This window comes from Ranitomeya imitator, chromosome 1 (assembly GCF_032444005.1).
Source record: "Ranitomeya imitator isolate aRanImi1 chromosome 1, aRanImi1.pri, whole genome shotgun sequence".
Taxonomy (NCBI): domain Eukaryota; kingdom Metazoa; phylum Chordata; class Amphibia; order Anura; family Dendrobatidae; genus Ranitomeya; species Ranitomeya imitator.
In genome coordinates this window covers 297095192-297116616 of record NC_091282.1, presented here as the reverse complement: position 1 = coordinate 297116616, position 21425 = coordinate 297095192, and the positions used below count along the sequence as shown (strand labels likewise).

The window sequence follows — 21425 nt, the reverse complement described above, 5'->3', positions numbered from 1 at the left end:
ACCGGCGGAACTGTGAACCAACTGTATTGATAGGAATGAATGTGTTAGAGAACTGCTTTTCCGAAGTCATTTCTGTCTTACAGCAAATTGCTGAAACTGCCCAATCCTGCCAGCAGAGAGTTCTCCGGAGGGAAATAAAAGTATTGATGTTAAGGCAACAGGTAGAAGTTGCAGGTGGAGAAATCGGCAGTGTGAGGGTAAGTGATCCAACGTCTATTGTAATCCCACCAAAAACAGAAATGCTGGTATGGTGTAGAGCAGCCATTGGTACTAAGGGACGAGATTATCAAGCCTTAATAGATCCAGTGTACACCGACAGCAGGCCCACTATACTCACAGCACGAGGGATAGTCGAGGTACATCGGGGACGAGTGCCGGTACGACTTTTGAACTGTGGAGAGGAAGAGGTCACTTTGCCAAGGTATGCTACAATGGCAAAGCTATATACTGTTGACAACAATGCCATCACAACCATTGAGCCCTTAGAACCAACCTGTCAGGTGGAAGGCAATGGCTCAGATGGAGAAATGGAGGATTGGTGCCAACAGCTACACGTGGGCATAAATTCAACACCTACCCATCAAAAACAAGGCACACGTGGGCATAAATTCAACACCTACCCATCAAAGGCTAGTGACGGAATATGAACAAGTCTTCAGTAAACATCCATTGGACTTCGGACGGATAGAAGGGATAGAACACACAATCCCCACAGGTGACCATCCCCCAATAAAAGAAAGATATAGACCCATACCGCCCGCTCACTATCAATGTGCAAAAGATATGCTGAGGGAAATGAAACAGGCCGGGGTAATAAGAGACAGCTGTAGCCCCTGGGCGGCCCCTCTAGTGATTGTCAAAAAAAAGGACGGAACCATGAGAATGTGCGTAGACTACCGGAAGATTAATAACATCACCCATAAAGACGCCTACCCCTTGCCTAGGATAGAAGAGTCCTTAACTGCTTTGAAATCTGCTAATTATTTTTCCACCTTAGACTTAACAAGCGGGTATTGGCAAGTCCCTGTGGCTGAGAGAGATAAGGAAAAGACGGCATTCACCACACCAATGGGTCTATGTGAATTTAATCGCATGCCGTTCGGACTCTGCAACGCATCCGGTACCTTCCAGCGGCTGATGGAATGCTGCCTCGGACACAAGAACTTCGAGACCGTCCTCCTGTACCTAGATGATGTGATCGTCTACTCAAAGACTTACGAACAACACTTAATAGACCTGGCAGAAGTGTTCGAAGCCTTATCCAGGTATGGCATGAAAGTCAAGCCATCCAAATGTCACCTTCTCAAGCCAAAGGTACAGTACCTGGGACACATCGTGAGTTCGGAAGGAGTAGCACCAGATCCCGAGAAAATAAGCGCCATAAGGGATTGGCCAAGACCTACCAGCGCAAAAGAAGTGAGACAATTCCTGGGATTGGTGGGTTACTATCGCAGATTTATAAAAGGATTTACCAAGTTGGCAGCACCCTTGCAAGACACCTTGGTAGGGCAGACGAAGAAACCTTCAAACCGAAACCCTCCTTTTCAGTGGAACGACGAAAGGGAAGACTCCTTTGAACAACTAAAGAAGGCACTAACTGGAGAAGAGGTTCTGGCATACCCAGATTACCATCAACCTTTCATCCTCTACACCGATGCCAGTAATGTGGGACTAGGAGCGGTGCTGTCACAAAAGCAAGAAGGTCGGGAGAAAGTCATCGCCTTTGCAAGTAGAAAGCTCCGGCCTACTGAAAGAAATTCAGAAAATTACAGCTCCTTCAAATTGGAACTACTGGCAGTAGTTTGGGCTGTGACGGAGCGTTTCAAACACTATCTGGCCGCTGCAGAATTTATTGTCTATACTGACAACAATCCGTTGACCCACCTGGACACAGCCAAATTAGGTGCGTTAGAACAGCGATGGATAGCCCGGTTATCTAATTACAACTTCATAATCAAGTATCGAGCAGGTCGCAAGAATGGAAATGCCGATGCCCTATCCCGGATGCCACACTTGAGAGATGTAGAAGAGGAAACGGGGGAGCTTGAAGAAATTGAACTACCAGCCTTCCATCGTCCCAAGGCAAAACATCATCAGTCAAGTACCTATCAGAAACAACAAGAGGTGAATTTTAATCCGTTAGCACACCATAGATGGGCTGACACCCAAGACAGCAATCCGGCTGTGAAGTTGGTGAAGGAACTGTTGACTGAGCAAAGTGCATATCCCGATGAGGATGCCCCAGAAGAGACGCATCAACTCTGGAAAGAGAGAGGCAAAATGTTCCTGTATCAAGGGAAGCTCTGTAGAAGATACACCAATCCGAAAACACATGAATTGGTTTGGCAGATTATTGTGCCTAAACAAGATGTGAAGATGGTCCTCGAAGCTTACCATAATGGTGCTGGTCACTTCGGTTGGAAAAAGTTAGAAGTACTTCTAAGAGAAAGATTTTATTGGGTCGGGATGAGAAAATCAATCGAACAGTGGTGCAGAAATTGTGGCCCGTGCAACCTCAGAAGAAACGATCAAAAGAACCAAAGAGCACCACTGCAGCCCATAATCACCAAACAACCACTTGAACTTGTAGCCATGGACCACGTGAAGTTGACACCAAGCCGGTCCGGCTATGTCTATGCCTTGACCATCGTGGACCATTATTCACGTTTCTTGGTAGTAGTACCCGTAAAAGATCTGACAGCAAAAACAGCAGCCAAAGCGTTCCAAACGTACTTTTGTAGACCCCATGGATATCCGGAACAGGTTCTCACCGACCAAGGTACAGCCTTTGAATCAGAGATCTTCAGAGAATTCTGTAATATGTATGGTTGCAAAAAGATCCGGACAACGGCCTATCATCCACAAACAAACGGCTTATGCGAGAAGATGAACCATATTGTAATAGAACTACTAAAGACTTTACCTGAGGCAGAAAGGAATCAATGGCCAGAGAAATTGCCTGACTTGGTGGATCTGTATAATCATGTCCCGGTGAGTTCCACCAATTGCACCCCAGCTTACCTTATGCGTGCAAGACCCGGCCAATTACCAATCGATCTAGAAATGGGAATTCTGAAACCAGACGCAGAAGTCCAAGACTCCAATTGGGATATCATACGGCAAAAGCAGTATCGCCAAGTGCAAGAGAGTGTGGAAAGAAGCCTTCAGCAAACTAGAGAAAGACAAGAGCGAACTTTCAACCAGAATGCTCTAGCGACCCCATTAAGACCAGGTGACCAAGTGCTCAAGAGAAATCGTCGAACCAATAAACTGGACAATCAGTGGGAAGCCGTACCCTACACAGTTTTACCAACAAGAGTGGATAATCCTAAAATGTGTCTCATTAGCAAAAACGGAGGCTTAACATCTGTACTAGTGTCAAGAGACAATCTTAAATTATGTCCGGAAGCATTGAAAGAGCCAGACGTTGTCCAGCCAGAACCAGAAGTTATTCAACCCATACAGGTTCAACCAGTAAAGGAAAAAGAAGAGGAAGTGTATCACACCTGTATAGGAGACTTTCCCAAAACCCTACTAACATACCATGGTGCAGTAGTGGTTCCCATGGTGGCCTTTTACCCAACACCAAACCCAATACCAGAGGTCCCAAGACAGGAAGAGGCTGACCCCGTACTACAGGAGGTTCCAGGCCAGGAAGAACAGATTCCTGGTCAGAGTAATCCCATTCACGGTGGACTTGCCAACTCCATAGTCGTGGAATTATCTTTAGCAGAGCGGGCAGATACTACATCCGCAGTAGACAGTAGTACACCACATAAAGAGACACCGCTATTACGTAGATCACAGCGTAGTACCCAGGGTCAATTACCGGCCAGGTATGCAGATTACCAACTATAAAGCTCATAATGTGAATTGTATATATGTTATGCCGTATATAGTTAAACAGAAAATGTAGTATAGTCATTGTTATCAGTCTGCAACGTTTAAGCCCAGTGCCTACAGAGACTTGTCTGTATGAACTTCTTGCATATTCTTGAACTTTTTATCAGCCCGGAGGCACTAAATCAAAGCTCCGGAAAGACTGATTTTTGAACTTTGCTCCTCGCTCTTTTTGAACTTTCTTTAGACTTTATATTGATAACTCCGTTGGAAAAATGGAACTAAATTCCTGGACACTAAGTACAGTGCCTTTCCTAATACCTTCAAGGATAGAACTGTATTAATGGACGCTATTTGAAGTGACTTTGTACAGAACTATATTTTTGTTTCCTCGAGTGGTTGTTGTAACTTTTCATTTTTAAGACTCTGTACATATTAATTGTTATTTCAAAATGTTATTGTCCCACAGTCCCGGAGTACTGTTCTTAACTAAGGGGGAATGTGGCACCCCTAGGGGTATTTGCCACAAAAATAGTTACTGACAGTAAATGCAAATACTAAAATAGCAAGACTGCACTACCACCTCCGGCCAGAAGGGGGAGCTCCAGAGACTCCCCTTGATCCATTCTGGTCTGAGAGAAGAAATGGCAGTTGGGCTAAGGAGCTGAAAGTGAGAGGTCATACAGTTGAATCTCTAACAGCCCTGTGACTGTTACCAGGCCTAAATCACCGGCCTGAGGAGAAGAGGGATAGAGAAAAAGGACATTGTGAGAACCGGGTAGCATTAATCACTACCCAGAACAGGCGCAAAGACGGATACCGGATCCGTGGCTGTATTCATTATATATAATACAGCAACCGGAAAAACGTGAGGTGATATCAGCTTCACTAGGGCCGGACGCAGCAACAGACACAGAGTTCAGCGGTACCCCCAGAGGGGGTAAACCGATAAAAGGACTCGGGTTGCCCGTCGAACCAGGACCCGGAGGGGACAGATTGGGCCGGCAGCCAGTTCACATACAGCAGCAGGGCCACACAGAAATTGCGCACAATAAGAGGCGAAGACCCCGGCAGGGTCAAAGTAACTCAGAGTTCCCATACAGACTCCGGTGACAGGACTGGTTGTAAATCCTTTTATGTTAAAGTAAACTGGTTAAACGTTTCAGTGCCTCAGTCTTTCATTTGGACAATAGCCATCTATCCAGGATCGGGATCGTCACCGCTGGGAGAACCTGCTGCTGATCAAGTAAGTGCCTGTCCCCTCATGATACCCCTTACACTGTGCATTGCCTGAGGCCACAGCACCGGGTCAAGCCACCCGTGACATCCCCCTCAAGAGACAGACTCCATTGGTCCGGTGCTGGGTATCCCGGTCTCCTGGGCGTCACAATTGAATCACCAGAATCACCATAAGTACTTGACTACATCACCAAGCTTAGTACAGCAATCAATTGTATTGTCAAGTCAGCCCCATATACTTTGATGTCGCATGAGTCTACAACTTCTAGTATTAACAATAGTAATGAGATGCTTGGAGTTGTTGTTATCAATCACTATCAGACTGCGGACCATACAGGAACCACAGTACTGATGAGATGCAGGCAGGCAACTTCTCCTCTGACTGGAGTTGTTCTTTCTTTTTCTCTCCATCTTGTCCAGACTCCATGATGACTTTTCACATCCACATCTCGTCTCTGCATAGTTCCCTCTCCATCGGTCGACGGCAGCAAATACCCATATGGTGCTCTTAAAAATAGGAGCATTAGTAACATGTCCCCTCTGTACAAAAATATCTTTCCATACTATGCCCTAAATAAACCTTGTTTGGTATATACACGGTCTGCCCTTATGAGCTACACTATCCACTTTTATGATCTAAAACCACCCTTCTGTCTGCCATTATCAGATATAACTGCCACACTGTCTGCCCCTATGAACAATGGCCTATACCATGACTGTCCCTTCTCCACTGTTTTTTTGTACACTTTCTATATCTCCAAAATGACCCCCGCCATGGTAACCTCTCTCCATTTCACGCTACTTCCTTTCTGTATCGATTCTGTGCCCCCACTCCACACTATGCAGTCATACTGCCTACCACGTTGTCCTCTCCAAATTGTACCCCCTCCTCAAACTGTCCCCATACATGATATGATGGTCACAACAGCTCCCCATACAGTAATATCTACAACAGACCCCCAATATACAGTATGATGCCCCACAGCTCAGGTATAATGTACTCTACAGCCAGCATCCCCAAGCATAACATGTACCCCAAAGCCAGCATCCTCCCTTATAATATGTACCCCACAGTGTAATATCCTCACAGTCAGCATCCCCCAGTATAGAATCCCCACAGCTAGCAGTCCCCAGTATAATATCCCCACGTCAAGGAGCTCCCAGTATAATATTCCCACAGTCATCAGCCCCCCAGTATAATACCCATACAGCCAGCAGCCCCAGTATAATATTTCCAGTCAGCAGCCTCCAGTATAATATTCCCACAGCCAGCATCTGCCAGTATAATATCTCCAGTCACCAGCCTCCAGTATAATATCCCCATGTCAAGGAGCTCCCAGTATAATATTCCCACAGTCATCAGCCCCCCAGTATAATACCCATACAGCCAGCAGCCCCAGTATAATATTTCCAGTCAGCAGCCTCCAGTATAATATTCCCACAGCCAGCATCTGCCAGTATAATATCTCCAGTCACCAGCCTCCAGTATAATATCCCCATGTCAAGGAGCCCCCAGTATAATATTCCCACAGTCATCAGCCCCCCAGTATAATATCCATACAGCCAGCAGCCCCAGTATAATATTTCCAGTTAGCAGCCTCCAGTATAATATTCCCACAGCCAGCATCCTCCAGTATAATATCTCCACAGTCACCAGCCTCCAGTATAATATTCCCACAGCCAGCATCTGCCAGTATAATATCTCCAGTCACCAGCCTCCAGTCTAATAACCCCACAGCCAGCAGCCCCCAATAAAATATATGCACAGTCAGCTGCCCCCAGTATAATATCCCCACAGTGTATTTATATGTGCATGTAACACAAAAGCCCCCCCAAAAAATTGAGCCGGAGTACAGGTTGGTATAAATGCATTGCATAGTTGTGTATTTACAGTGTGGCCATTTACTGTAAGAAGCAGAACATAAGATAAAAACAAAATGGGCAAATACCCTGTAGTAAATACATAAATATTAATAGTATATATAAATAACAAAGGGCACTTTGTTTTGATTAAAAAAAACATAAACGTCATCCTACCACTACAAGGTGTACCCCAATCAGTAACGTACTGAACTCTTGTAGTTCACCTCACTATGTATCAGCAGATGTAAAAATAGATAATGGCAGAGTAGGGCCTGGGTCCTGTTGTTGATACACCCACCCATATATTTATATAAATAAAATGAACAGCCCAAAAAAAGTTAAACCACACCCCAGTTTGTACAAAGTCAAAAAATTAAACCAAAACCCCCATGAAAATTTGTTGGTATAAATCAGGGGTCTCAAACATGTGGGCGTGGGCTGCATGCGGCCTCTGAGGCTGCTTCATGTGGCCCGCAGGCATTGTAGACCTCTTGGCAGGGGGTCGCCGAAGGGAGCATTTTATTTCAGCTGAATGTGTGTCCTTAGATGCACATTCAATTGAAATGATGTACCTGTTGTAGCTGTGGATGGGGAGGTGGGGGAGCAGCAGTGGTGGAACTGCGGGTCACAGGAGGCAGAAGCCGGCTGCAGTGGCTAACCCTTGTGCCCACTGCTAAAGAGAAATTAATATTCATGGCTCTCCGCAGCAATGGGAGTGGAGACCAGTGAATATTCATTTCTCTTTAATTGCGAGCACAGTAAGCGCAGCTGCCGGCTTCCTGCAGTGGCCAGGTGATCACGTGTGCTCGCTACTAAAGAGAGTGAATATTCACTTCTCTCAACACCGAGACTATAGGAGTGGAGAGCAGTAAATATTAATTCCCTTAAGTAGCGGGCACATGTGATTTCCCGGCCACAGGAAGCAGGGTACTGGCCCGCTATTAAAGATCAAGGAATATTTACTGCTCTCCACTCCTATACTCCGGGTGTGGAGAGCAGTGAGTATTCCATCAGCTGCCATCCACTGCTTATAAGCATAAATCAGCAGATGACATCAGAACAAGAGGCTGCGAGCGAATGGAGGGAAGGTAAGTAGGATGTTTTGTTATTTTTTAATGTTTTTCTGATGGTAGCCATGCATACCAGTATTGGGATGGGAACCATGTATACCAAGATAGGGATGAGGGGGCCATGCATACCAGGATAGGGATGAGAGAGCCAGGTATACCTGGATTGGGGACATATATACAAGTGCTTCTCACTAAATTACAATATTATCAAAAAGTTAATTTATTTCAGTGCAATGCAAAATGTGAAAGTCATATATTATATAAAGTCATTACAAACAGAGTGATCAATTTCACGTGTTTATTTCTGTTATGTTGATTATTATGGCCTACAGCCAATGAAAACCCAAAAGTCATTATCTCAGTAAATTAGATCACTCTGTTTGTAATGACTCTATATAATATATGAGTTTCACTTTTTGTATTGAAGAACCAAAATAAAGTATCTTTTTGGAGATATTCTAATTTTGTGAGAACCACCTGTATATATGCAGGCAAATATAATTTTTGTATGTGATAGGATCCTGCAGTACAGTGGCTCAGTTGTTAGTTCTAACGACTTGCAGTGCTGGGTTTCTGGGTTCAAATCACACCATGGATAAAATCTACAAGGAGTTTGTATGTTCTCCCCGTATTTGCTCTGCGTTTTCCAGTTTCCTCCCACACTCCAAAGACATACTGATAGGGGATTTAGATTGTGAGCTCCAATAGGGACTGTGATGATGTCAGTAAAGTGCTGTGGAATTAATGGCACTATGTAAGCAAGTAACAAACTATTTGCCAACCCCATATGATTGCCATAAACTGATTAGCCTACGGTTATAAACCCATATTAAAGTTATTGCACTAGGAGTCACTGTAGTTCTCTCTTTTTCTCTAACAGCCCATATAATAAAGGGTTTTCTGACAGTTTCCAAAGTTCATTTTAAATCAAAGATTCATGCGTAGAACTGATCTAATAAACATGTTCTAATTGTAATCTATATGGTTGGGAAGCTCAGCTAAATAATGACCTATTGCCTGCTGCTAATTATGATAGTATTAGCAGCTAATTCACTTTTTGTAGCTATGCAATGATGTAGAAGTTTTTGTTTCTTTTACCTGTGTTTGACTAACAGAAATTGGAAGCTCAAAAACTGTCCAAATCACAGCCTCGGAGCAGTCAGGAGTTGTGAGAGAGCCTTGGTATCGATAGTACTGGGTCAACTTATTCTTGGGGGGAAGGAGGTTTTCCAGTGGAAACGTTGGTATCTCAGTAAAGTCTCCTGGAAATACATGAGCAAAGTGATGAAACTGATTGTTATACTACACTGTGTGCAGAATTATTAGGCAAGTTGTATTTTAGAGGATTATTTTTATTATTGATCAACAAATATGTTCTCAATCAACCCAAAAGACTAGTAAACATCAAAGCTTAATATTTTTGGAAGTTGGAGTGTTTTTTTTTTTTAGATTTGGCTATCTTAGGAGGATATCTGTTTGTGCAGGTAACTGTTACTGTGCAGAATTATTAGGCAACTTAATGAAAACCAAATATATTCCCATCTCACTTGTTTATCTTCACCAGTTAAACCAATATAGCTGCACAAAATTGAGAAATAAACATTTCTGACATGCAAAAACAAACCCCCCCAAAATTAGTGACCAATATAGCCACCTTTCTTTATGATGACACTCAACAGCCTTCCATCCATAGATACTGTCAGTTGCTTGATCTGTTTATGATCAACATTGCATGCTGCAGCCACCACAGCCTCCCAGACACTGTTCTGAGAGGTGGACTGTTTTCCCTCTCTGTAGATCTCACATTTTATGAGGGACCACAGGTTCTCTATGGGGTTCAGATCAGGTAAACAAGGGGGCCATGTCATTATTTCTTCTTCTTTGAGACCTTTACTGGCCAGCCACGCTGTGGAGTAGTTGGAGGCATGAGATGGAGCATTGTCCTGCATGAAAATAATGTTTTTCTTGAACGATACCGACTTCTTTCTGTACCACTGCTTCAAGAAGTTGTCTTCCCGAAACTGGCAGTAGGTCTGGGAGTTGGGCTTCACTCTATCCTCAACCCGAAAAGGTCCCACAAGTTCATTTTTGATACCAGCCCTTACCAGTACCCCACCTCTACCTTGCTGGCATCTGAGTCGGAGTGGAGCTCTCTGCCCTTTACTGATCTAGCCTTTGGCCCATCAAGAGTCACTCTCATTTCATCAGTCCATAAAACCTTTGAAAAGTCAGTCTTAAGATATTTCTTGGCCCAGTCTTGACGTTTTATCTTATGTTTCTTGTTCAAAGGTGGTCATTTTTCAGCCTTCCTTACCTTGGTCATGTCCCAAGCTTCTTGCAACCGTGTTGGCTATTTTCCATGAAACGCTTGATTGTTCGGTGATCACACTTCAAAAGTTTGGCAATTTCAAGACTGCTGCATCCCTCTGCAAGACATCTCACAATTTTGGACTTTTCAGAGCCTGTCAAATCTCTCTTCTGACCCATTTTGCCAAAGGAAGTTGCCTAATTAAGCACACCTTATATAGGGTTTTGATGTCATTAGACAACACCCCTCCTCATTACAGAGATGCACATCACCTGATTTACCTAATTGGTAGTTGGCTCTCAAGCCTGAACAGCTTGGAGTAGGACAACATGTATAATGTGATCAAAATACAACTTGCCTAATAATTCTGCACACAGTGTAGAAAACCAGTAATGAAAAGAATTATGTTTTTAACTTTTACTTTAAAAGAATAAATTCATGCACTATTATATTCCTGGTGAAACATAGGTACCGATTCATCAAGAAAATACGGGACTTGATGAAGAGACGTGGATGAGTCAGATGCTCCAGGTTCATGAAGATGAGGTGCCTCAGTGCCCAACCCCAGAAATCTTACTCCAGTCCCTAAATGGAGGAACATTTCTGGTGCAGGGAACACCACAGCTCATTGGGATAATCGAGCTGTTATGCCTCACCCCATGCCACCCCTGCTCCGTCCATTTTGGTGGAGCTGGTAGAAAGCGGTGCAGCCAGACCATGAAATAATTTGCAGCATGCCTGAGTTTGAGCCAATATTCGTCCATGCAAGTCAATGAGTCCATGGAAATCACTGGACTGCACATAGATGACATCTGAGTGCAGTTCGATTTTCACGGACTGACAGAATGGGGGAGATGGAGACATTTTTTTCTCCATCTTCTGTAAACATTTGGAGGTATGCATGACGTGTTGCTTAAAATGGAGCACCAAATAGATCATTACATAGCAATAACATTCTAATAACATTTTAATAACAATTCAGTTATATTATTTAAAGACAAAGATAAAAAAACAGCATATGTCTATAGATTACATATTGCCTATACTGACCTTCCAGAGACACATTCTTCATAGCCGCCACCAATGTACTATAATTGGGGTTCTCAGCTTCTCCTACCTAAACACCAAAACGATATTAAAATCGGCCAGATAAACAAAGATGTTATTTATCTACATTTTTGCGCAGCTCTTACCGTGATGAGAATGCCTAATACTGCCAGGCCTTGAGGATCTTTCTTGGCCTCTGTGATGCTGGAGAATTTAGTATTCATGTGAACAATATGCAACTAAGGGGAGATATCAAGAATCACAAATTTAACACTTAAAGGTTAAAATTCAACTTATTTCTTGAGGTGGGCACTAATTTTCTGTCTCTCACTCAGCTACCTACTTGCCATGGGCGGTGTGCTCCTGAAAGTTCAGAGGATAAGCATTGTTTTGCTTCTGATCTGATGGCGCTAGCAGAGGAAGCTTTACCTCATCATCATCACCATCATCATCGGAGGAGAGCAGGGACACTGTGGTGGGCCAGATCAAGCATCTGGAATCTGGACAATTTTAGAGCAGCACTTGCAAGCTCCATAGCAAACAACTTGCAAGTATTGTCTTTGTCTAAGCAACTGATCAATCTGAATTGGCTGATAACCTAGGCAAAGAGTAGTAAACCATAGATAAAAAAAAAAAAAAAACTATCCGTTCTTGAGCGTGGAGAGGATTTAGTGTGTTGGCATTTTGGGGGACCCATTGCATTATTTAAATCTGTTGCCCTGTGTGAGGACTTGCTTTTTGATGGGCAAGCTGACTTTTTTATCGATACCGTTTTGTGGTACGTAAGATGTTTTGATCACTTTTCATTAAAGTTTTTTGCAGAGGTGCGACATTCAAAAAACAGAAATCCTGCCATTTTTGATTTTTTTTTTATGCTTTATGGCGTTTACCTTTCTCTGTTACATAACTTTATTTTTGATAAGTCAGACATCTATGGATGTAGAGATACCTAATATGTTTCATTTTTAAAAACATCATCATTTCTAATGAGGGAGAAGGGGTATTTTTTCAAATTTGTTTTATTTTTTCACATTTTTAAAACTCTTTATTTTTCACTTTTTTATAGCCACCTGAAGAAAAAGCCAGCACTCCGTTCTCCAGGATGAACTCTTATTCTTTATTCAAGCATCATGTGCATAGACTACATTTAAAAAATACGTATCAGAACATTTTCTTGCGCATTTCAGAATGAAATTACTTAGTCATAGCTAATTATGGAATTTCATTCCGAGACGCGTAAGAAGATGGTCTGATACATATTTTTTAAATGTAATCTATGCACATGATGTTTGAATAAAGAATAAGAGTCCGTCCTGGAGGATGGCGTGCCGACTTTTTCTTCAGTCACAACCCCTTTATTTCATTATACAGTGTGACAAAACACCAAGTTGATATTATTCCTATAATTGCATGATGCATATTGACATTTACCACCCAATGATCTTAACACAAATATGAAGTACAAATATGAAGAAATATTTGAACATCATATTGCACAACTTGTGCGAAGAAGTAACATACCTCAATAGGAAACTGCTTCCCTTCCAGTGTATGCTCTGACCCATCCTTGTTGGGACCTCCCCAGTGGAAGTGGAATTGTAATGCTTTGTAAGTATTTGGTAGTCCTGCTCCACTGATATAAATGTCTCCCGACAGACTCAGCAACACTGAAAAAAGTGATAGGCTAGAATCTTTAAAACTTTAATAAATAAGGCTGCAAAAAAGACAGAAAATGTTGGAAAGAAAAGGTCCAACCTGAATGTCCATCATTCATAAGCTTCCACTGGCCAGGCGGAGCTTGATCAAATCCCTGGAAAGTGATACCACCCAGGTGGTCATCTCTCTTTACTTTTGTCTTTTCAATGTTGATTGGAGATTGATGGTCGCCTCCACAATTGTGACTAATGTCCTTCCAGTGATCAGGACCTGGCCAGAAATACAGAAAATAATGATATGTAGAGCAGCAGGATTTACAATTAGGTGTTCTTCACACGTGCATATTTTAGTCTTCATCTGCAAAAAAGTTTAAATACTTGTGACTATTTATTCATTTATTAATTTTACTTACTTATGTAGCGCTTTACAGATATTATTGACACTGTCCCCATTGGGACTCACAATCTAAATTATGTGACTGTTTACTTTTGACTAGGTGTCTGTTTTCACTTCTGATTTAAAAAATGGAATGACGTCCAAAGAGAGGTTTCCTAAGCAGATCTTGGAAGACAGAATTCATGTGCTGTCCTTTTTTTTTTTTGCTCACCCATTCCATTAAATGCAATTTTGGGTCCCGAGTAGGACATGTCTCTCATCTTTCTAGTTTTGACCATCAATCTGCCAAAAAAAAAATCGCCCACGTGAATAGAATAGGGCATATTAATCAAGTTAAGCAGGCCAGAATTTGTCATAATTTGTCTTATATGACTTGCAACATATCTTTCTGCATTTTAGAAAGGGATGTGGCCTAATGTGATACAATTCGGCAACATCTTTGGGTAAATACGGTATGTAAAACAAAGTAAGCCAATTTATAGTGGTGTAGACCTAGTCTATACAGTCTTAAACTATAATATATTTATGAAACAGAATGTGATACGATAGTGGTGGACCGATAGGTTACTATGACCGCCAATGGCCTGGTGAAGGCCCCTGTCACTGCCGTCTCGGTCTTTCTGTTAAGCTCAGCTGCATATGAGCTCCATTGGAGACAGAGATTTTCACTATATACTCCAATACTGTAGTACTGGAGTATATGGCATAAATGATCAAATGATTGCAGATGCAAGTTCCCTATAGAGACTATAGAAAATAAAAAATACGTTTCAAAAATACCCAACAAAAATGTAAAAACTGAAATCACTCCCTTTTCCCCATTAAAAAATAAAGAAGGAAAGTAAAAAAGTAAACATATTTGGTATTGGTTCATAAAAGTTTGATTTATTGAAATATAAAATTAAGTTACCGAATAGGTAAACGCCATAAAGAAAAAAAAATCAAAATGCCAAAATTGCAACACGTTTATGTTGATAAAAATTTAAAAATAAAAAGTCATGGCTCTTGGAAGAAGAGGAGGAAAAAAATTAAAAGTAAAGAAATTAAGTGAAAAATTCCTTGGTGATTAAATGGTTAATCAATTACTCTGGCAGTGCTACTGCCACCTGCCATATCTTTTTCTGGAATGAGCTGTGCATATTGATTTCTATCCCTTAGCTGTAAAAGCATAAATCGAGGCTGCTTGGCCAGATCCCATTTTTTATATTTGCTGTCATGTTCTCCAATGATTGGCAGGCCCTGTACTGTTTAAGGAGGGTGCCTCTGACTGCGGTGCACCCTCCTCTCTCCCCTATGGTTAATATGGCACGCTCCTGCTCCTTCCAACCCACTCTTATGTTAAGGGGATGGTTATTAAATGATGGGGCCAATGAAAACGGGAAGTGGCTAGTACAGCCCCTTCCTGGTGCTTATAATGGGGCACTGCGCCATTTCTCCTCCTCTTCCCCCTGTTCGGGTCCCGGAGGTGCTTGTCCCACCCTCGCCACCCTTTTATGGTTGTATTTTATGATTGTTAAAATATGTTTTCATTTTCTAGAATTCAAGTCACAGTGGTAAATTAAAGAAAGGACACATGGTTACGGCTCGTTGGCTGACTTGCCTGTCAATATGCTACAGGGCATTTGGCAGCGAGCGCGGTTTAATAAATTTAAGTGCCTTTCTAATGGTTGAAGTAAAATACTTCACCCATCATTTAGTGTTATCGTATTATTTAGTGTGTTATCGTATTTATTAGTGAGTTAATTCTGGGTCACCACAGTCTGATTGACTCAGACTATGTTATGTGAGAGGTGCAGAGGACTTTGACTCACAATCCAGAAACGTCAGTGGCTGGAAGAAAGATTCAAGAGTCTGTCTGGATCCCAGAAACTCCCACAGCTTTTATGTACACACACTGATTACAAGCAAGCAGGTCACAAGAGAGGATGTTAAGGTACCTTCACACATAACGATATCGTTAACGATATCGTTGCTTTTTGTGACGTAGCAACGATATCGTTAAGGAAATCATTATGTGTGACAGCGACCAACGATCAGGCCCCTGCTGGGAGATCGTTGGTCGCTGAACAAAGTCCAGAACTTTATTTCGTTGCTGGATCTCCCGTGGACATCGCTGGATTGGCGTGTGTGACACCGATCCAGCGATGTCTTCACTGGTAACCAGGGTAAACATCGGGTAACTAAGCGCAGGGCCGCGTTTAGTAACCCGATGTTTACCCTGGTTACCAGCGTAAAAGTAAAAAAAAAAAAACACTACATACTTACCTACCGCTGTCTGTCCTCCAGCGCTGTGCTCTGCACTCCTCCTGTACTGGCTGTGAGCGTCGGTCAGCCGGAAAGCAGAGCGGTGACGTCACCGCTCTGCTTTCCGGCCGCTGTGCTCACAGCCAGTACAGGAGGAGTGCAGAGAAGCTGAGCGCCGGGGACAGACAGCGGTAGGTAAGTATGTAGTGTTTGTTTTTTTTTTACTTTTACGCTGGTAACCAGGGTAAACATTGGGTTACTAAGCGCGGCCCTGCGCTTAGTAACCCGATGTTTACCCTGGTTACCCAGGGACTTCGGGATCGTTGGTCGCTGGAGAGCTGTCTGTGTGACAGCTCTCCAGCGACCAAACAGCGACGCTGCAGCGATCCGGATCGTTGCCGGTATCGCTGCAGCGTCGCTTAATGTGAAGGGGCCTTTACCGTTAGTAGCCAATCAAACCCATTTGTGTCAACTTCTGTGCATGTTATCAGGCCAAAATCAACAGATTATGTGAACTTTTGATCAGGGTCATTTGGATGTTTTGGGTTGTCATGATGATTTAAAAAGAGAAAACACAGTAGAAAGCAAATATTCTGCCGGAGTATGTAAACTTTTGAGCACAACTGTATATACCTGGGTGGGGCACATTATTCCAGGATGGGGGACATATATATACGAGGATGGGGGACATGTATTCCTGGATGGGTGGCATATTTATCCAAGGATAAGGGGGACATGATGGGGGACATGTATACCTGGATGGGGGACATGTATACCTGCCTCCCACTGCCCTGAATGTTTGGCCCATGCTGCCTCTAGCAACCCACCGCACCTGAACTTGCACTACAATGTACACTTCACTGGCTGACGCTGAACTGCCTCTTACCTTCTTATCTGCACTGATGCCCACCCACTGGGTTAATCCTATTGTTAACCATTTCCTATCTAAAATGCTAAGCCTATTATTATTATTCTATATCCTATGCTGTCCTAAGCTTATCCTTATGCTATACTCCCATTATGCATTAACATCTTATATACTGTACATCAGCATAATATATTACATTACAGTACATTGAACAAATGCTACTTTTACATATAAAACCGCAGTCTATTGTCTTCAGGGGTAGGAACAGTCCACACCCTACAAGTACGGTATATAGTCATCTGTCCCATAATCAGGGTAAAAATAACATCTTTTTTGTCCAAATAACTGTTTTGCATTGTACTTACCACACACTGGGTTTTGAGAGGTGTAACACCATTGACCTGTGTTAAAAAATATATATGTGAAAAACATTTTCTTTGCTAAATTGTACTAAAATATTTAGCGATAATGTGTCAATACTTTTTTGTGTATTTTTTGTATGTATAATGTGAATGCTTAAAAGTCAACACAATATTTTTACTTGACTTCTGATTCTGATGCCAAAAGCTGGCCACGGATGGCTTGGTTTTATGATCATTCCAGCCATTGGTCCATCCCACAGGTAAAGAGCTGCTCATAAGCTTTGCTGGCAATCAGAAAGGTTCATTAACCCCTTCACCTCGAAGCCTGTTTCACCTTCCCGACCAGACCGAATTTTACAATTCTGACCAGTGTCATTTTATGTGATAACTCTGGAATGCTTCAATGGATCCCAATGTTTCTGAGACTGGTTTTTTCATGAAATATTGTACATTATGGTATTGCTAAATTTAAGTAGATTTTTTTTTTATTTATTGGAGAAAATTTTAAACATTTTGCAATTTTCAAACTTTTAATTTTTTTATGTTTTAGTACCTTCCGTTGAGCCCCTAGTCCATAACTTGGCGTGGCTGGGATGAGAGGGACCGAGACACTTGCAGAGTCCAACGTGAGGTGATCAGCAGCAATGAGCCAGGTAAGCTGCAGAAGTTTGTATGCTACTCGGCTCTTCCTAGGTGGCCCATGCACTGTACTCCCAGCCATGCAGAAGCAGGGCACCTGGCACCTTGGTCTCTGACAGTCACTCGGGTGGTGGCCGGAGCTGGCAGTCGCAGACGGAGCACACCCCTCAGCCTGCTGCATGCTGCTTGTCCGTGCCAAAACTAACTCCTGCCGTGCGCGCTTTTGCTTGTGTACGCCCCCTGCTTCCGGTTCAGGGGTTCTGTTCAGCCCCTTAGGCTAGGTTCACATTGCGTTCATTGACTACGTTAAACGGACTACGTTACACCGTGGCATAACGCGGTGTAACATAGTCCGTTAACGCCACCATTGAATGCAATGGCGAACGCATCGCTAGCGCACGCCCACAATTGGCGTGCGCTAGCGATGTGCCGTCATTTGAGTGACGGACCCGAGACGCTGGCTGCAGCGTTTCCGGGTCCGTCACTGCTAGCGCAGATGGAGCTAGCAGATGCGCTAGCAGCAGCCCGTTAGCGTATGTGTTGAACAGGCTGCTGCTAACGCAATGTGAACCTAGCCTTATGCCTTCCCCAGAAAACAGGAGACACAGACTCAGCAGTTCCTGTCTCGGCGTGGTGCAAGTGCCCGCGGTTCAGTGCTTCTCCTTACACTAAGCAAGCATATGTTGATATATCCTAATTATAAGGTATAACCAAAAGAATGGGGCAAATATTATGAGCTCCACCATATAAAAACTACAAAAAACCCCAAAAATGGAAACCAGAGCAAAGTAAGATATAAAAAAATGGTTTTATTGAAATCTTCAAAATTATTCAAACAACAATGACCTGCTCCTGGATGTGGCGTGAAAGACCCCAACGCGCGTTTCGCACCTCTGGCTTCTTCGGTGGACGTTGTCAACGTCAGACAACGCCCCCCGAAGAAGCCAGAGGTGCGAAACGCACGTTGGGGGTCTTTCACGCCACATCCAGGAGCAGGTCAGTTCTACTCTCTACATCGGTTCTTCTCCATTGCTTGGTCTTTTCTTTCCTTATGCTTGGTCGTAATCTCTTCCATTGTTGCCTCTCTACACTTCACCACCCGGGTTATATTTTATATTGAGGTCTTTGGATCTACCGTTAACTATTAGACAATCACAGCAATAGGATTTACTATTTCCAATCAGTGTACTGAATTTATAATCTTCAATGTGCGCCTTTAGTGAGATATTGATTTAATGTAGCAGGCTATATGGTACCTAAAACGCAGGTCCTTTTTTGGGTGCGTTTTTTGATGCGTTTTTTGATGCGTTTTTTAGTGCGTTTTTTAATGCAGTTTTCTATGCAGAGTCTGTGTGTTTTCTAGGAAGTTTTTTAGGGTTAAAATGGCTGAAAATACCCTACCCCTAACCCTACCCCTACCCCTAATCCTACCCCTAACCCTACCCCTAACCCTATTCTAACCTTAGTGGAAAAAAAAAATTCTTTATTTTTTTTATTGTCCCTACCTATGGGGGTCACAAAGGGGGGGGGGGGTCATTTACTATTTTTTTAATTTTGATCACTGAGATAGGTTATATCTCAGTGATCAAAATGCACTTTGGAACGAATCTGCCGGCCGGCAGATTAGGCGGGCGCACTGCGCATGCGCCCGCCATTTTGCAAGATGGCGGCGCCCAGGGAGAAGACGGACGGACGGACACCGGGAGGCCGGGTAAGTATAAGGGGGGGAGATGAGGGCACGGGGGGGGCGTCGGAGCACGGGGGGGGTGGCATCGGAGCATGGGGGGGTGGGATTGGAGCACAGGGGGGCAGCCACACTGCAGAGGTTCTGCACCACAAACCGCAGAAAACCCGCAGACATTTTTTTCATCTGCGGGTTTTACTGCGGGTTTGACCTCACAATGGAGGTCTATGGGTGCAGAACCGCTGCAGTTCCGCAAAAAGAAGTGACATGGTACTTCTTTTTTACCGCGGCTATTCAGCGCGGCTTTTTTCGCGATTTTCCGCAATGTGGGCACAGCAGTTCCTGTTTTCCATAGGGTACATTGTAATGTACCCTGCATGGAAAACAGCTGCGGACCCGCAGCGGGAAAATCGCGGCGGTTCCGCATTAAAAAAAGGATGGTGTGAACATGGCCTTAGCACTTTATTATTTGTAGCTGCTAGTTTAGCGCTCACTATATATATTGCACTATTGGCACTTTCCATACTTGTTTGAATTATTTTTAACTATTTGATCTCTCGGAATTACTACTATACCCACGATGGATTTATGCAGTGCACTATTGGCACTTTAATTTATATGGCTTCTAGTGTGACGCTTATTTTGTATTTTCGGATCTCATCATATCTAACAGACCGGACATTCAGTGTCTCCTTCTCCCACACCACCTCCTCATCTCACCCCCTGTCTGTCGGTGTTCCCCAAGGCTCAGTTCTAGGACCCCTACTCTTCTCCATCTGCACCTTCGGCCTGGGACAGCTTATAGAATCCCACGGTTTATAATATCATCTCTACCCTGATGACACGCAGATCTACCTATCTGGACCCGACCTCACTTCCTTACTGACCAAAATCCCACAATTTCTGTCTGCTATTTCATCCTTCTTTTCTGCTCGTTTTCTAAAACTGAACATGAACAAAACAGAATTCATCATCTTTCCCCCACCTCACTCTACCCCTCCACCCAACCTATCTATCAATGTCAATGGCTGCTTACTTTCCCCAGTCCCGCACGCTCAGTGCCTCGGGGTGATCCTTGACTCTACCCTCTCTTTCAAGCCACATATCCAAGCCCTTGCCTCCTCTTGCCGATTCCAACTCAAAAACACTTCCCGGATCCGTGGATTCCTTGACCATGAATCCACAAAAACACTAGTGCATACCCTTATCATCTCACGCCTCGACTTCTACAACCTCCTACTCTCTGGCCTCCCCTCTAGCACTCTGGCACCACTCCAATCCATCCTAAACTCTGCTGCCCGACTAATCCACCTTTCTCCCCGTTACTCCCCAGCCTCTCCTCTCTGCCAGGCCCTTCACTGGCTTCCTATTGCCCAGAGGCTACAGTTCAAAACACTAACAATGACATACAAAGCCATTCACAATCTGACTCCTCCATACATCTGTGACATGGTCTCCCGTTATCTACCTACACGCAACCTTCGATCATCTCATGATCTCCTTCTCTACTCCTCTCTCATCTCTCCCTCCCACAACTGCATCCAAGACTTCTCCCGTGCTTCCCCTATACTCTGGAACTCTCTACCCCAACACATTAGGCTCTCACCTACCACGGAAACCTTCAAAAGGAACCTGAAGACCCACCTCTTCCGACAAGCCTACAACCTGCAGTGATCCCCAGTATACTGAACAGCCACATGACCAGCTCTACCCTCACCTAATGTATCCTCACCTGTTATGACCTGGTGGTCAGGACAATAATGGACCTGGTGGTTAAGAGCACACGGAATGACTTGATAGTTACTGATAATAAAGGACGAGCTCTGGGACGTGGGAACTCTGCTGACCGCAATCCCTAATCCTATCAAACACACTAGAAATAGCCGTGGATTGCGCCTAATGCTCCCTATGCAACTCGGCACAGCCTAAGGAACTAGCTAGCCCTGAAGATAGAAAAATAAAGCCTACCTTGCCTCAGAGAAATTCCCCAAAGGAAAAGGCAGCCCCCCCCACATATAATGACTGTGAGTAAAGATGAAAATACAAACACAGAGATGAAATAGATTTAGGAAAGTGAGGCCCGACTTACTGAACAGACCGAGGATAGGAAAGGTTACTTTGCGGTCAGCACAAAAACCTACAAAAAGACCACGCAGAGGGCGCAAAAAAGACCCTCCGCGCCGACTCACGGTGCGGAGGCGCTCCCTCT

The 21425-nt window shown here is 43.6% G+C and overlaps 1 protein-coding gene across 1 annotated transcript in view; it reads right to left on the bottom strand.

Moving 5' to 3' along the window:
* LOC138657732 (carbonic anhydrase 15-like) overlaps window positions 1-21425 on the bottom strand; it is a 57726-nt gene that overhangs the window by 22719 nt on the left and 13582 nt on the right. The window contains exons 2-7 of the mRNA XM_069745412.1: window positions 16897-16932; window positions 13123-13293; window positions 12889-13034; window positions 11514-11606; window positions 11371-11437; window positions 9111-9274 (exon numbers count right to left, since the gene is read on the bottom strand). Coding sequence (XP_069601513.1) covers window positions 9111-9274; window positions 11371-11437; window positions 11514-11606; window positions 12889-13034; window positions 13123-13293; window positions 16897-16932 — 677 coding nt within the window. The remainder of the gene's footprint in view (window positions 1-9110; window positions 9275-11370; window positions 11438-11513; window positions 11607-12888; window positions 13035-13122; window positions 13294-16896; window positions 16933-21425) is intronic.